This window comes from Medicago sativa, chromosome 2 (assembly GCF_051527215.1).
Source record: "Medicago sativa cultivar Bolivia chromosome 2, Bolivia_mono, whole genome shotgun sequence".
NCBI lineage: Eukaryota > Viridiplantae > Streptophyta > Magnoliopsida > Fabales > Fabaceae > Medicago > Medicago sativa.
In genome coordinates, this window is record NC_140750.1 from 34,027,289 (window position 1) to 34,041,235 (window position 13,947).

General features: G+C 33.5%; 1 protein-coding gene across 1 annotated transcript; it reads left to right on the forward strand.

Moving 5' to 3' along the window:
• The first annotated feature begins 6,326 nt into the window (after nt 1-6,326).
• LOC146946438 (F-box/kelch-repeat protein At3g23880-like) lies at nt 6,327-8,145 on the forward strand. The gene is made up of 2 exons (XM_085748899.1): nt 6,327-7,058; nt 7,946-8,145. The coding sequence occupies exons 1-2, from the start codon at nt 6,489-6,491 to the stop codon at nt 7,979-7,981; spliced, it is 606 nt and encodes a 201-aa protein (XP_085605025.1). The 5' UTR covers nt 6,327-6,488; the 3' UTR covers nt 7,982-8,145.
• The last annotated feature ends 5,802 nt before the right edge of the window (nt 8,146-13,947 follow it).

Genomic DNA, 13,947 nt, shown 5'->3' on the forward strand with positions numbered 1-13,947 from the left:
CCTCCATGATCACTCTTTAAAGATAATTCTCATGTCTTTTTCATTATGAACTCTTTTGCAAAAGTTTTGAAACGTTTTAAACCATTCACCCCTATGTTTTAAGAAAAGAACTTGTGTGAATCTAGAATATGAAAGTTCTTTCTGATTCTTAGTCAAGTTGAAAAAAGAGTCTTTTAAACTTTGAACAGTTTTTTTTGAAATATATCATTCAAAGTTTGAAGTCTTTTTTTTTTTTTTGCTTGATTTAAATTATCAATCTCATTTTGCAAAGAGAAACACTTGTTGGTTAAGAATCTTTCAGTGTTTATGAGATTATCAAAATCAATCTCAAGTTTTTCATGAAAAGGACAACGATTCAGATAGCTCACCGATAGAGTTTTCTTCTCATCAGAATCAACATTGAGTGACATCTTGTCTTCTTCATTTTGATAATGTTCTGATACCTAATGATCATCTCATGTAGGTATCATATACTTCTTCTTGAAGGCAGGCTTCTTCTACTTGTCTAGAGCATAGTCACATAATTCGCTGTTCGCTCCGGTACGCGGTACGGGTACGGGTTCGCAGTACGCGACAGAAGAAGAATTCGGTACGTATAGGGGTATACAACTTCGGTACGCTTCGGTTCGTAGTACTAATAATACCTAAATAAATATAGTGAGCTATAAAAAAAATAAGAAAAGTATTTTTTTACTAGAATTTTTAATTACAAAAAATATATTTATAGATTTTCTAAAAAAAGTAGTTTAGTTAAAAAAGAAAAGAGTTTACTTCTTAAAGAAATCACTAGGTCATATTTATATTATTATTTTCTGCAGAGTTAGCAATTCACAATTCTTTGGGCCAAATGCAGCAAAGTCCAATATAAAAAAATGGTCCAACAAGAGAAAAGCCCAATTCCCACAATAACCCTAATTTTATCATCTTCTTCATCTGCTCAAACATGAAACAACCGCTACCACTATACCATACCTAATTTCTTCTACCAAGTTTCTCACTCTCCACTCTTTGTTCCTGTTCTTCTCACTCGGTCCTCAACTCACGATTCTCCCACTAACTCTCACGGTGTTCGTTTTTACCGGTACTCATGGTTCTTTTGTTTCTGTGAATTCCACGTGAATTCATGCGTACCCAATACGCTGAAGTACCCGAATTTGATACTCGCGAATTGGTACGTGGTTCTTTGCCTTTTGAACGAATTATGTTACTATGGTCTAGAGGACATTCACTCTGGTGATGCCCTAGCTTGTTGCATCCATATCATCTTACTTGACTCTTGTCAGTTTCATCTTTGGATTTATCTTTTTTTGAAGGGATCATTCCTTTTTGGCATTCTCTAGATTTTCTTTAAGATAAGTAATGGCTCATCTTCAGCTTGTTCTTCATAGAGTTATTGATCTTCAGGATTCTCCATGAGTTTAGAATCAGCATTTGTTTTTTGATAACTCTAATAAGCTTTGAAGGTAATCATTTTACCTTTTCTAGTTAGTTTATCTTCTTCAAGTAAGATTTCATGGTTTTGAAATTCTTGGATTGAGTAATGGCAGCTATCATAGGTCTCCAAGATCTAGGAAGACTTATGAGAATTTTTTTTTTTATTTTGTCATGTGTTGAGTAAGTCTTCCCAAGTGATCTCAAACCATTTACGGTCGTTGTGAATCGTTAATACATAACATCAATGAGAAATGATATTTGAACAACCATTTTTTGACAACTTTTTCTCTCATACTCACATTGTCCTTCTACTTTCTCTCTCTATTGCTTTGATTTTTGTGTCACTACCTAAATATCTTTGTGTAATTTGGTTGTCCAACAAGTTGTCACAAGAAAGGGTTGTTCAAATAACATTGCCCATATATATAGTTTCACCTTATTCCATTGATAAGACCTCAAACTTTCTTACTTCCATGTTAATTCATGCTTCTTTTGTAACACCCATACTAGACGTATCTAGAAAGTCTAGCATGTGTATTAGTTTAGTACTGGATACATTAAAAATTTACAACAATAAAACTTTGAATGAATATTTTTATACAACAACATGCGTTCGCACAATAATAATTCAACTCATCTTTTCTAAGGTATAATAAATACGTCCTTGAAATCCATAACATCCTGCTGCAAGTACGAACAATCACTTATTAAAACATCCATTCGGCTACTAGTTTGCCATCCAACCTGTTTATCTGAAACAAATAAGGATTGGGATGAGACATAATGTCTCAGTGAGTTCCCCTAAATCCTAGGCTATAGGTAACCTCAGGGGAAACCTACGGTCACCACGTGTCTACAATACAACCTGGCGGTTGATTATACGTGTGGTCATGTATTCCTAGACAGTAGTGCATGCTAGACCCGTCATAGGTTCATCTTACTTGTTATAGGCTTCACTTCCTATACGTGTCATGGCGGTCAAGGTGAAATCTAAAACCGCATTGCCAAGAATACGCTCTATGCATCGAGGCCTAAACATAACATATTCATGGCACGATTCTAAACTGGACGATTAGGGGAAACCTAAGATCATCATCAGTATTACATTCTTTACATGTTCTATGCATATCTTGTACTTGTCTAATAGCTTCCCGTGCTCTTGTTCTTTTCATAATCATACATGGATTCATTCATGATCATAATCATAACATACATGGTCGTGCATAAGTTTATTCATTATGTTAGCGTTGAACAAACAGTTGTTATCTTGATTCATTTTACGGAGAGCCCCGGGTGGAGTAACCCCGAGAACAATCCCATACATGACCGATGAAACCTTGCAAGGGTACATCGGACTCCCTCGGTGTTGTGCGGGTCCCTTACGGCTTGAATCGTTCCCCTTGGATCGAGAACCTCTCGTATCCCCCTAACGTGGATAACAAGAGACATGAGCACCGACATCTTGATTATTCAGTGACATGTGGGTCCCTTGCGGCTTGAACCATTCCCATCATTAGAACCCCTTGTATCTCCCTGGCGTGGATAGCAAGAGACATGCCACCTACTTTACATTAGTCATGGTCTTGTCGTTCGTGAAAGTTAAACTTATTCATGCTTGTTTGTTTATCTCGGAACCTTAATTGATCCGATTAGTGGTAAACTCATACTTGTTCATGTACATACTTAATCATGGTGGAAAGATTAACTAGTCAATCCACGGTTAATCATGCTTGCTATATCGTTCTAGATCATGTGCGAAGAGATTACACTTCGCGACTTATCCTTCTAGGGATTCTTGCTTAACATGCTAGTTCTCGATGACTATGTCGAGGCTCTAGTTTTTCCCTTGCTTAATAAATAACTTGCTACCCCAATTCGTATCGTATCATGTCATTCTCTCTTGTACCAAGCATTACTAAACATATTAAATACTTGCTTCATTCTTGAGAAAACTCTTTTAAAAGATCATCGTATAGGACCTTGGTTTGAGGGGTTTACATATATAAAAGATTGTACAAAGAAGCCCGCTCGAACATGCCAAAACCTGCCTGAAGCGTGCAAACCATGTGTGACCACACAGTTTGCTCGCTATGGCAAGCAACTTTACTGGGGTGGCGAGTAGAAGGCGAGCAGATCACATGTTCTGTTGCTTTCTGCTCGCTGTGGCGAGTTGTGACAGAACTTGTAAAATGGTATTTTTGACCCAAAAACCTCAAACCAAGTGTCTCTAAGTATTTTGGAACATATTTTATCATAGAATACTTGTAAAACACTCATATGGCAAGTAATAACATGTTTAGTAAGCATGGCAAGAAAAGGGGCAACTAATCTCATAACTAAACCCTAGAATTTTCATAGTTTTCATATTAATCTTACAAAACATAAACATGATCCCATAGGGTAGGAAAACTATCTATGGAACTCATCTTAACATAAACTTGATAATCCTTCAAGCCCTAAGCTTAAGCAATCAAAACCCTTGCTTGATTCTCTTGCATTCTTGGCTCATGACATTCCATTCTTCATATTACTTCTTTCTCTTTGGTTCTTGCCTATAAAGAAACCACTTCATGCACAAGTTTAAGCTTGAACATCATCTTCACTCACCATCTTCCAAACCCTAACTCTTGATTCCAAAATAAACCCAACTTCCATCCAAGCCCGTAGTTGTTTCTTGCTTGATTCACCAACCCCATGAAGCATGTTTAACATAAGCTCCCAAAACAATAATCTAAAGCCTTATCTTCTTGATCAAGACCAAACCCTAGATTTGAATCTCTTCATGAGAAGAATCAATGAAGAATCAAAGGAGACTAAGCTTCCATAAGTTAGAGGATCATGAAGGAACAAGAAAATATGCTTGCCATGGAAGGAGAATTAGAGAAGGATTGGAGAAAGAAAGAGAGAAAGGGCGTGAGAGAAGAGAAGAGAGAAGGAAGAGAATTCTTTGCCAACATAGAGAGAGAAAGGATAAGGGAAATGAGATATTTTCCATCCAAAAACATATAAATATCCTTTTCTGTGAAATTACAATTTTGCCCTTGCCTTAAACGTGTTTAATACGACACTGATACTTTATCCGTAATAAGCTGGCATAACATAATAAATATTTCCATTAACTTACTTTCCATGATATTAATCCTCTGACACGATCGACTGGTAATATTCCGATACTGACAGGCGGGATATTACATCTTTGACTTGATTATTTATTTCCTTCATGATGTGTTTGCAATGTATCCCACAGTTTCTTGGCAGTAAGACAATCTTCTACTCTTTCCTTTTCTTGATATAAGAATAGATAAGACTTAGCATTCAATGAAATAAAAATGAGATAAAAAAACATGAATTTAATATGAATTTTTTAGCACCAAAAACATAAAAATTGATATTTAATTCATGTTTTGTTAAAAAATTATAACTTTTTTAGGAGAGATTGTCTTAATACTCTATCCGTTTTTGGAAAATTTCATTAAAAAAATATGAAGGTTGGACATGAGTTGACTAAAAAGTAGGAACTAATTTTACGGATGGAAAATTTTAGAGGGACGAAATGCCTAAGAAATATTTTATGGGGACTAAAATCAAATGTTGGTATATTTAAAGAGACCGTTCACTTATTTAACCCAATTATTAATTAGATTAAATTGAAGGAATAAATATAGAGTTTAATTAATATTTAATATTAATGTAAAAATTATTTACGCTTCTATGTACATCCAATCATATGACAACAAATATGTAATTGCGGGAAACTAATATATCAAAGTGGCATAAAACGCGAGTATAAATAAAAAAAATGGAATAGATCGGGCCGGCCTGGCCCAGAGCCCACATAAATCGAGGCCAGACTCATTAATAGATGATGCAATAAATGGGCCGGGTCGGTTTGTTCTATTTATGCAATCAGATTAGATGATGCAATAAATGGGCCGGGTCGGTTTGTTCTATTTATGCAATCAGATCTCTTTGGTCGGACTATGTTGAATCGTCCATCTGACAACTCTATTTTAGAAAGGTATATAAGTAGAAAGGTAAGAAAACACATTAAATCAAATATATATATATATATATATATATATTATTTTTTTGTCAGGTAGTCTAGTGACTAGAATTCACCTTTTTCAAGGTCTCTAATTGGGGTGACAGGGGTTCGAACGCCGGCTCTTGCATATAATAATGCATCTCCATGCCAGATCAAATATATATCTATACTATATATAAAGAAAACAACCACTCTCGGCTCTTTTGGGTTGACTTTTTCTTTTCCCAAAAATACCTTCAATTTTCAATACAAATAACACATGTAACAAATAGATATATAAAGAAAACAACCACTCTCGGCTCTTTTGGGTTGACTTTTTCTTTTCCCAAAAATACCTTCAATTTTCAATACAAATAACACATGTAACAAATACATAAGAATAAATTTTTTGACAAAAGATAAGAATAAATTAAAATATTAAAATAAAAGTGTAACAAACATAATTGTCCAGTTTTTTCCTTTATCTTTTAAAAAGTGTAACAAATTAGATGAGTGTATCTATACTTACTTTTTTATTATCCTAATTATACCCTTAAAGAACAATTTTTTCTATAATAAAGATTATTGTTGGTGTCATTAAAAAATAAGAATTTAGATTATATTCTTTTTATATTGTTGATTTAATTGAAATATATAATCATGATTAGTTTGATATGTTATGATTTGAAAGAAAGAAACATTTGTATTTTTACTTTAAATCAAAATTTCATAAAAAAAAAATCGTTCATAAACATTAGCGCAAAATATGAAGAAAAAGGGAACTTGACAAAAAAAAAAAAGTATAATGAAAGGGAAACTTTTTTTTTTTTTTACGGAAAGGAAATCTTGCTATACAAGTCGTGTTTATTTTGTTTGTACCCTATATAATCAAAAAGAAGTTTCAACCAATAAAGTTTACCCTAAAAAAAAAAAATATTGTGTTTTCAATTGGTTTGTTGCCGTAAGGGTTTCAACTAATCAACTCCTCGGCTGCACTACATTGGCTTAGTCATAACGCAACACAGCTCCGATGCGTATTCCTCCTTCTAAGTCACGGCTCCGCCGTAAACGCAATGCGCCATCTCCAGCAATCCTCCCCGATGAACTCGTCGCCGAAGTCCTATCCTTCCTTCCAGTGAATTCTCTCATGCAACTCAAGTGTGTGAGCAAATCATGGAACTCGCTCATATCCGATCCCTTCTTCGTCAAAATGCACCTCATCAAATCTTCAAGAAACCCATACCTCTCATTATTTTCGACAAAAGTATCAAATATTACCATATATGCAGCACTAACTCCAATACCCATGCGTTGTTTACGTGAGATAACCAATTCCAATCATAATACTAAATACCTATTGGCCGTAGACGAATTTTACATGAGTGTTGGTTCCTGCAATGGATTGATCTGCATGTTCCGTTATTCTTCTGACTATGAGTATCGACATTTATCTCTCCGTTTCTGGAACCCAGCCACAAGGTCATTGTCTGATAAACTAGGTTACTTTCGTATTTCAGACAAGGAACTCAAATTCAAATTCTCATATGGTTATGATAATTTAACCAATAAATATAAGGTGGTAGCCTTTCGTCCCAACGAGGTAAAACTTTTCACTTTGGGCGAAAATATTTGGAGAAATATTCAAAATTTTCCTGTAGATCCTTATCACTGTACTCATAATCCTTATAATTGCGGTGTGCATTTGAGTAATAGTATTAATTGGTTTGCCCTTCGCAATCATGAGACCTATGTTAACGTTTATCCCCTATGGAAAGATCTTATTATAACTGTTGATCAATTTGTGATTATCTCACTTGATTTGGGAATGGAAACATACACGCAGTTGCGCTTCCCTCAGGGTCTTAATGAAGTCCCAAAGGTTATGCCAACTGTTTCCATATTGATGAACTGTCTTTGTTTTACACATTATTCCAAGGGAAATGATTTTGTTATATGGCAAATGAGGGAATTTGGAATTGAAGATTCTTGGATTCAATTGTTTAAATTTAGTTATCAACATCAGCATTGCACCCGTCTTTGCTCTGTAGATTGTAATTTGTTACCATTACATGCTCTTGAGAATGACGATACACTAATATTGGCAATCCTAGAAGACTTAATTTGTTATAATCGGAGAGAGAATAAATTAGTAAAGCTACCTAGAATTAACGAATTCACAAATTGGTTCGATGCCAAGCATTATGTCGAAAGCTTGGTTTCAACTTGTTAAAGTAAGTTCCTTTCAAGATATAATTCTTATGTTGATTCATGTACATTGTTTAATACCTTGTCTAACTGTATTGTTAAATAATTATCTTTTGTTTATAGAATGGGACAAATATATTAATACATAGTTCTATAGGTAGATGGGGTAAGATAAACCTAGTTATTTAATTTAATCAAACAAGTACTTATTTCATTTGCTTGAAAGCATTTTGTGTTTGTAGTTTCATTTTGGTATCTGACAGAGTCATTTTTGATTTATAGATGTACATCTCTTGCTTCAAGCACACATATTATTGATGGTACATGGTAGAGTGGTGGCAAGAAGAGTGGTGGCACACATATTAGTTATGATACTCATTTTGTACAAGACATTTACAGCCATCTTGATGTGTTTCTTTTATTTTCTTCGGAAACATTTGAAACAACTCATTGTTTAATAATTGCTTTGTTTTATAACTCTACTCCTGTTTACTCTGCTTGTTTAAATGGAAGTGTTATTTTTTCTTTTTCTGTTTTAATTGGTTTCTTTGTATACTGTGCACATTGAGTCATTTACAGTGCAATTGTCAACTTTAAAGTGGCACAAAACGTCATTTTTGTCTCCATCATGTATCTATACACACTTTTAGTGATTTGGCAAGTTTTGTCGGCAAACTTGAAAAGTAACTCTCTGATGTTTCACATATAGCTAGAGGAGGTTTAACTGGTATGGGATTATAATTTCTAGCCATAGCTAGAGGAGTATGTGCATTTTCCCCTAAACATTTAAAGTTTTATATTTATTAGTAAAAGAAGTTACTTCAATTCATATGATATGCTAACATAAAGAGATTGATATTTAGAGGTTCATGAAGAAATATGCGGTAAACGACACCGGTTGACTTAACATTTTCAACAAACAGCAGTTCCATAGGGTCCATATTTATATCGCGTTAACTTTTCTTTCAATTTAGATACTTATATCTTACTTACATATATGAGATCTAATATTATTTTTGTCAGTACTAGTCTAGTAAATACAGTCTTCCAACAATTAGAAATTAGATCCAATATTGGTCTTCAATTATTCTTTTACTTTTACCAGCAATTCCGTCTTAGTAGAATACTAAGTCCTGTTGATGACAATGATGATTTATTTTTAGATTTTTAGGTAATGTTTGATATATTCTATTTAAAGCATGTATTTTCTTTCAATGAATAAAACTATCACTTCATAGAACATTTGTTTTATACCTTGCAAACCATACATGATTTAAGCCTCTCTTCTGTATTGAAACTGTGAGTCTCAAATGTATGTATGCTATTGTGAGCGATAATTTTGTAGGGCGGCTATCCTCTGCCATCAGGAAAATAAAGAAGAAATGAGCAAGAGTAATGTTGAGAATAGGACTCAGCATTTCTAAAATTGACAGTTTTGCAATCTTGGAGAGAATCTATAAAGCTATGCAATGTTGAGAATATTTTTACTAAATTTCTGTAATTGATTTCTATGACAGTTACAAAGAGAGTTAGTCTATTGACTGACTACCTTGCGACTATTGACTAACTGAAAACGGTTAGATCACTTAGGAGCTTTAATTAATGTTTCCCTAAATAAGCTCCCATGAAAAATTACTTATTCCAAGTAATTCATGTAGTTGATGACAACTCATTATATGATGTTTCAGCTATGTTTTTGAGTCATTTTAATAAGCATTTCAGTATAATTTATAGGAGTTTTAGATAAGTTGTTCATGGTTTGAGGGACATTTTGCATAGTTTTGATTTAGGTCGTTGTAATTAAGCTTCTTCCTTAACCAGACAACTCCATATATGTTTACAGTCTTTTTATTGATAAATAATGTAAGAATGTTTTGAATACAATACAAGCTGGGGAAATTTTATCCCAAGTCCCAAGACATTTAAAGGAAGAAGAACACTTTAAAAATTGGAAAATTCCCGCCGAAAGTTGTCTAATGCGCCAAAGGGGAATTCCAATGCGCAAAAGTGCTTCAGTGAGGGAGAAATTGACTTTGTGCTGAATTTTTCCCTGCAGATTGAAAGAAGAAACCCAAAATTCTAATGCCTACCTAGTTGGAAATATGTCTACATAAAGAGTTCCTTGTACGCATAAATTTCATTTAGAAACATGGTGGTTCAAGGCAAGGGCAAGTATCGGAAGCATCAAATAGGAGTCTTTCTCTCTCACTTGTTCTAGAGTATGCTTTATTTTTCTTTGATTAGGTATTTAGTTACCATGAGTAACTAAACATCTTAAGATTATGATTCTAAGATGAACCTTTATTTATTTGTTGGAATCATTTAATACGATTCTATATTCTTTATTGGAATCAATTAATGCAATTTCTTTATTCAATTATGATATGTGTATATTTAATTTTCATATATATTTCGTGCATTATAATGCTTTTCAACCATGGTTGTGACGACCCTAGATTATTGACTTGATTTTTAGGTTATAGTATAAGATTGACGATCTTGCTTTAAGTGTAACGGTAAGAAATGAATTTTGCTTAATAAATCTTTAATTTATCATGGATCCTTAAAGATAGTTAAGTTATAAGTCATCTTTTGAGAAAGCTAGTATTATCATATCCTTCGCTCAAGGAACAAAATACAAAATCATTCTATAGAAGTGTCAAAGTCTCATGACTATAACTATCATTTATAGTACTTAGGCCTATATTGGTAGAAAACTTGTTTTAGTCCAACAAAGAGAGAGGAAATTTGAAGAATCTTAGTCGGCGTCAATTATCTAAATCAAATCGAGCTTCCTCGCACAATCAACCAAAACTTGCATCGACAACATGTCCCTGAATGAATATCACTACCGAAGTGGTTGGAAAGGTGAATGAGCTCATTGACCTGAATGAATACCACTACCAAAGCGATTAGAGAGTTGTCCAAAAGAAAAATATATGATAGATTTGGATACGCATGAGGCCCTACTAGCTAGCAATAAACTTTTGACCATTCAACTTGAAATAATATCCAATAAGTTACAAGCAATGGGAGTGGCACAATTGTCCTCTAACATTGTTGTGTGTGATTTATTCGAGCAAGCTGATGAAACGTTGCACTCCTCCCAACATCAGCAGAGAAATACATATTCCAACACCTACAATCTTAGATGGGCAAATCATCAAAACTTTTTATGAAGAGGAAACGACAACTTCCAACCACCGGAAGCAGCCACACAACAACAACCCAAGAAGAATCGGGAAGACGTTCTAACTCAATACATGAAGACAACTCAATTCCACATTGAATCTTTATATAAAAAATCACTGCAAATCCCAGAGGAACAACGAGGCCTCCATCAAGAATCTAGAAACAAAAATAGTTCGGATTGTGACACAACTCTTTAATCTTCCGCAAACCGGATTCTCAAGTAGTACACTTGACAAACCCATGTGTAAAATATGAAAAATGGTAAAGGTAGTCAAGAAAAGTGAGCCTACAAAAGAGGAATAAGAAAAAGAAGCTGAAGCTAAGCTCGTAGAAATAGGGTCCAAAATCAAGAATCTTCAACATTAGTTCAATCCTTCTAAAGGGGTAAGAAAGGAAAAGCGGAACGACAACAAGAAAGACTCACGAGGCTCATGGAAAAAATAGAATTAAGCTACTTTTCCTTTTGTAGAAATGATAGAACAGATCCCCAATTACAGCAAGATCGTGACAAAGTTTTTTTCCAAAGACACAAACAACACATAAAGGGATCTGAGGAGAGTGAAGAGGAGGATCCAAGTGAAGTGGAGAGCAAAGATAAAGAATACCCAATCATGACAATAGAGATTGATTATAAGGAAGAAGAGAGACCAATACAAAAAGAGAAGTCAATGAAAGGAAACGAGACGCTAGAATAGGAAAATGACACAACACTAGAGGAAGACAAAGATTTCCAACATCTATTGAAGATTTTGGAAAATCTCGGTTGAAATTTCCAGTCAAAAAAATGCTAGCACAAAACCCTTGTTTTGTTAAACTCCTTAAATCTCATTGATAATGAAGGTCAAACCATCAATTGACCATTTGATGAAGATCAAAGAATTACCGTGTGGTTTTTGACTGGTAACTTCCTAAAGGTTGGAAGATCCCAATTGTTTCAATGTTCTGGTGTTTGTAGGTGATGTTTAAGTAGGCGAAGCCTCCTTATGGGACTTGGGAACAAGTGTCAACCTCATGCCGTTATCTACTTTTGAGAGGATAATTTTGGGAAAAACCCAAAGTCCTAAATCGGATAGATAAGACTCTTGAGAAGAATATATAAAGAGGAGGCAATCCTCACCTTACAAGTCGTTTTTGTAAGTATCTTATCGAATTCAGGGGTCACCTACTGATTCACGCACCAAGCCCAAAGAGTGATGGGCGCGAGGGGTGATTCACTAGAAATGTAGAAGGTATGGTTGAAGACCCGTGCTTCCACACAGGTCACATAACATTACAAAAAAAATATAAAAAATAATCGCAGCGTTAATATACATTTTTTTTTAAATACAGGGAAATTAGTTAGGTTTAGAAGTGATAAACACAATTTTTTTTAAATGAATAAATTATTTTTATATTTTGCAAAATGACCATTAAGCGCATAAAATTAAGAAAATCACGAGTTTAAAAAATGATAATTATGAAAATTTGCTGGACTACGATTTTATTATATTAATAATTAATATATTAAAAACTAATATACGACGATTAGGGTCATAAAATTAAGAAGATCATGAATTTAATCGAAAATAATTATTAAAGTTTGCTAAAGTATGATTTTCTTATGTTATTATAGTACTAGTATATAGTAGTAGATTAGTTTTTTTTTTTTTTTTTTAGTTTTTTTTTCTTTTGAAAGATGGTGATATGTAGTTATTTAGTTTTGTTTAAGGATATATAGTTTTTTTTTAGGGAAAGGATATATAGTTAATTAGTTAATACTTAACATTTAAGTTCCAATTATTCCCTCAAAAAAAAATTTAAGTTCCAATTATATAATGGTATAGGTACTATTGATTTTTTGTTGTTGTTGTAGAGGTGATATTATTGATTGATTGATAAATACTATATTATTGATAGAGATGATACTCGAGAAATAAAAATTTACCAGGCTTATATTATATTATTTTATTTTTTTTGATCAAGGGGAAAAAATATATTATATTATTTTATTTTATAAACATGTTATATATTTTTAGAGGTAAAAATATGCTTATATTGTTTTTAAAAAATTATTATATTTTTGATATTATATATGTGCCGAATATTGCCCCCACATCTAAAAATTTCTAGCTCCGCCGCTGCCATCAGGTTAGTGTCGATAGGGTGAAAGCCGTCGTGGACGTCGACTTTTAAAGGTCGTGGTAATGTTTGGAGTCCCACGTCGAATAGATCAACGTGGTTACTTAAACCATTACATTCTTCCACCTTGGTTGGACTCTCCTCATGGGCTTAAGTCGTAACACTATGTTAATCTTAAAATGATTTTTTTCCTCATTATCATTAATCTTCAGGTGACTTATATGGTTTAGAACTACAAAGGTTTAGAGTTTTGAAGTAAATGAATGTGTGTTGATTTGGATAATGTTTTGCCTTCTATTTTTTCATCAACATTTTCACTTGTTTTAATCTCTCTCCAATTTAGTGTTTTGTTAATGCAAGTCTATGATTTCACACTTTTGTTCACGATTTACAAAATCTAGGGGAATAACATCAATTTTTTTACCCTTGAGTAAGATGATGACTTAAGACTTACATTTATCTTATCTTTTCATTTGTGAAGCTTTCTTACACTCTTCTTTGTTTATTAAGACAACCAAAAATTCAAGCACAACAGGGGTTACCCTCTTACAATTTTAGAAAGACAAATTTTTAAGCATGCTTGTGATTTAAATTGAAATATCGAACGTGTTATAACATTTTTTTTGAACAAGCCAAAATGGAATATATTAAATTACCAAAGGTGATTCATCTCGCACAAGATGTGCAAAAGAGAACACCCAACATAAACAGAGTTTAGTACAGTCTTACTTCAAAAGATAAAACGAATAACAGAAGAACATAGACAAAAAACTACACCAGCACACCCATGCATAATAAAAGATGTTGTCCCCAGTCATTATAACTGAAGGCAAAGCTGGGCATATTTGCCTTAAGCCAATTAAAAGACATAATCTTGACCCTTTTTGCTAAACGATCCGAAGTCAATAGCTTTTGCTGAAAAATCCTGTTATTTCTATCCTTCCATATAACCCAAACACAAGCATGCCAGATTA